Raw genomic sequence first — 2,767 nt, forward strand, 5'->3', positions numbered from 1 at the left:
GGGGCCATGGCCGAACACTTTAAAGAAGTAAGCAGGTGTCTCGTGTGCCTGGCTTACCTCGAAACGCCCATGTACCTGAAATGTGGCTACGTCTGCTGCCTGCGGTGCCTGGATTCACTGCAGAGGGAGCCCGACGGGGCGGGCCTACTGTGCCCCTCCTGCTCCGTGGTCTCTCAGAAGGAGGACATCAGGCCCGGAAGCCAGCTTGGGAGGCTGGTTGCAAAGATCAAGGAGTTAGAGCCCCAGCTGCGAGCTGTTCTACGGATGAACCCAAAGATACGCAAGTTCCAAGGTATACAGCCTGTCCCCACACGTAAATGCCCTGGAAGACGCAGCCTGCCTACCCGTTTCTTCTAATGTTTTTTTTTTTTTTAAGGTTTATTTATTTTTGAGACAGAGGGAGAGAGAGTACGAATGGGGGAGGGGCAGAGAGAGAGGGAGACACAGAACCTGAAACAGGTTCCAGGCTCCGAGCTGTCAGCACAGAGCCCGACGCGGGGCTCGAACTCACAAACCAGGAGTTCACGACCCGAGCCGAAGTCGGACATTTCACCCGACTGAGCCACCCAGGCGCCCCCTGCCTACCCATTCCTTAAGGGGATGAGCTGAAACATAGCTTTCCAAGGCCCGGTCGTGCTTTCCTGGAAGTACAGATTAGCGCCGTCTATGAGAAAACAATTTCAGCTTCCGGCCGTGGCCTGCACCCGAGAGGAGTCACGCCTGACTCTCTCCCAAGCCAGGGTTACCGTGGACTCTCACGGCTCAGCTGCGCATCTAACGTGCTCAAGGATGCCAGGAGGGACCTCCCAGGCTCCTCGGAGCCCACAGAGCCCTTGCTCCTCCTGGCTCTGTCCCGGCTCTGTCCCGACTCCCCTGTGCTAGGTCCTGAGGGGTGGCGGGTCCCGTGGGCGTGAATGGGCTGTGAGGAGGGTGCTGGGGTGGGCACGCCAGCCCACAGCGTCGTGCCAAGGACGCGGGTCTCTGTGTTCCCGGAGTTCACTTCCAGCTCCTTGCAACCTGAATCTGAGATGGTGAGCCGTGTCCCAGAAACGTGACCGGTCTCGACACGTCCCCTGTGGCGGTCAGAGGGTCTGGGCATCTTCCAAACACCTGTGTGCTGGGACGCCAAGTGCACCAGTTGGTGTTCGGTCCAGAGGGTTTATTTCCGAGGCTCCTGGCTCCGCCCATGCGGTCACCTGGCCTCCCTACAGGGCAAGCCAGAGACGTGGGCAGCACCCACAGTCCTTTTCCTCCCACCCCCTGCCCCTCTGGCACTGCCCTGTGTCTGTGTCACGGCCAGAGCCCAGCACGTCCCCACTGGTGTCCACGGGGGTCCCTTCCTCTGCCTGGACTGTCCAGAGTTCACCCGTCTCCTTCGGGACCCCCAGCCTTACTCCTCTGTGTGATTACGACCCCAGGGAGCAAGGGCCCGGGATGCACTTGTCTGCTCAGCATCGGTAGACGAGGAAGGTACCGGCCAAGACAACGAAATATGTGAAAAACTTGCATATTTACTGTTATTCTGCACTAAGTGCACTGGTTTCCGTCCTTCACACATTCACCTGATGCCTGCAGGTCAGCAGGGCCCGCACGACTTTGCATGATAATTTGAGACCACGCCGCCCGGCGTCTTCGGTCGGATCACTTGGTGTGAAGAGAACACACGCTAGGAGTCAGAGGGACTAGTTCTGAGCACCGTCACCCACTCTGTCTATAAAGTCGACCTCCTCAGGGGCCAGGGAAGTTTCCCCGGGGAAATTCCGAGCAGCACGGAGCAGAGGGTGAAGGGGTGACGGCGGCCGAGACGTCTGGGCCTTTGCAGCAGACGTGCAGAGGGCCGCCGGGCACGTGTGCTTGCTGACTGGCTTCTGTCTCTCCCACAGTGGACGTGACCTTGGACGTTGACACGGCCAACGGCTACCTCGTCATTTCTGAGGACCTGAAGAGTGTGCACTGCGGGTGTTCCAGACAGAACCGGACGCCCCGGGCCGAGAGATTCGACTATGCCCTCTGTGTGCTGGGCTCCCCTGGGTTCTCCTCTGGCCGCCACTACTGGGAGGTGGACGTGGGGACCAGCAAGGAATGGGATGTGGGTGTTTGCAGAGACTCTGCTCATCGGCAAGGGCCGGTTCTGCTGTCCTCAGAGTTTGGCTTCTGGACGGTGGGTCTGAGGACAGATCTCTTCCAAGCCGGCACCATGCCTGTGACTGTTCTCTCGGTGAGCCCCCGGTTACACCGCATAGGGGTCTTCCTGGATATGAATTTTGGCACCGTTTCCTTTTACCACGTTAGCGACGGATCCCACATTTTCACATTCACTGAAATTCCTGCCGCGGAGACGCTGCGTCCGTTTTTTGCTCCTGGGAATCCGACCACGGACCGTCAAGAAGTCCTGAGAATCTGTCCTGTGAGGAGCCCAGGCGTTGCCGGCAACCCCACGGGTTCTGGGCAGAGCAAATGAACCTCCGATACGGAACATTTGTAGAGAATTCTCGTGTGCTCACAGCCGGAGCCGGGAACTCTCCTGCCAGTTACGTGCGTGGTGCAGACGTGGCAGGAAAACACACAACGGCTGGTGAATCCTGAACGCTAATTACATCAAAGCATTTAAGCGTCAGCACAGTTGTCTCTCTGGGGACTTGTTCCTATTTCTGTTCCGATGACTGGGTTCTGAGTTTTCAGATCAGTTTCTGAGTGTTTTTTATTTTCTGCAGTATTAACTTAGTGTGTAATGGAGGTTATAAACGAAGTAAAAACTTGGATGTGA

General features: G+C 57.5%; 1 protein-coding gene across 1 annotated transcript; it reads left to right on the forward strand.

Annotated features, from left to right (window-relative positions):
- RFPL4A (ret finger protein like 4A) lies at positions 1–2,767 on the forward strand. Its single transcript, XM_019437913.2, has 2 exons — positions 1–292; positions 1,884–2,767. Exons 1-2 carry the CDS (start codon positions 7–9, stop codon positions 2,459–2,461), a joined length of 864 nt encoding a protein of 287 aa, XP_019293458.2. The 5' UTR covers positions 1–6; the 3' UTR covers positions 2,462–2,767.

The sequence above is a fragment of the Panthera pardus genome, unplaced genomic scaffold (genome assembly GCF_024362965.1).
Source record: "Panthera pardus isolate Hobbes unplaced genomic scaffold, ASM2436296v1 HiC_scaffold_18, whole genome shotgun sequence".
In the NCBI taxonomy this organism is placed as follows: domain Eukaryota; kingdom Metazoa; phylum Chordata; class Mammalia; order Carnivora; family Felidae; genus Panthera; species Panthera pardus.

Excerpts from the sequence above, each read along its gene's own strand:
- RFPL4A (XM_019437913.2), top strand. The coding sequence starts at position 7 with ATGGCCGAACACTTTAAAGAAGTAAGCAGGTGTCTCGTGTGCCTGGCT. Across the intron at positions 293-1,883 it reads AAAGATACGCAAGTTCCAAG|TGGACGTGACCTTGGACGTT; the intron begins GTATACAGCCTG and ends TCTCTCCCACAG.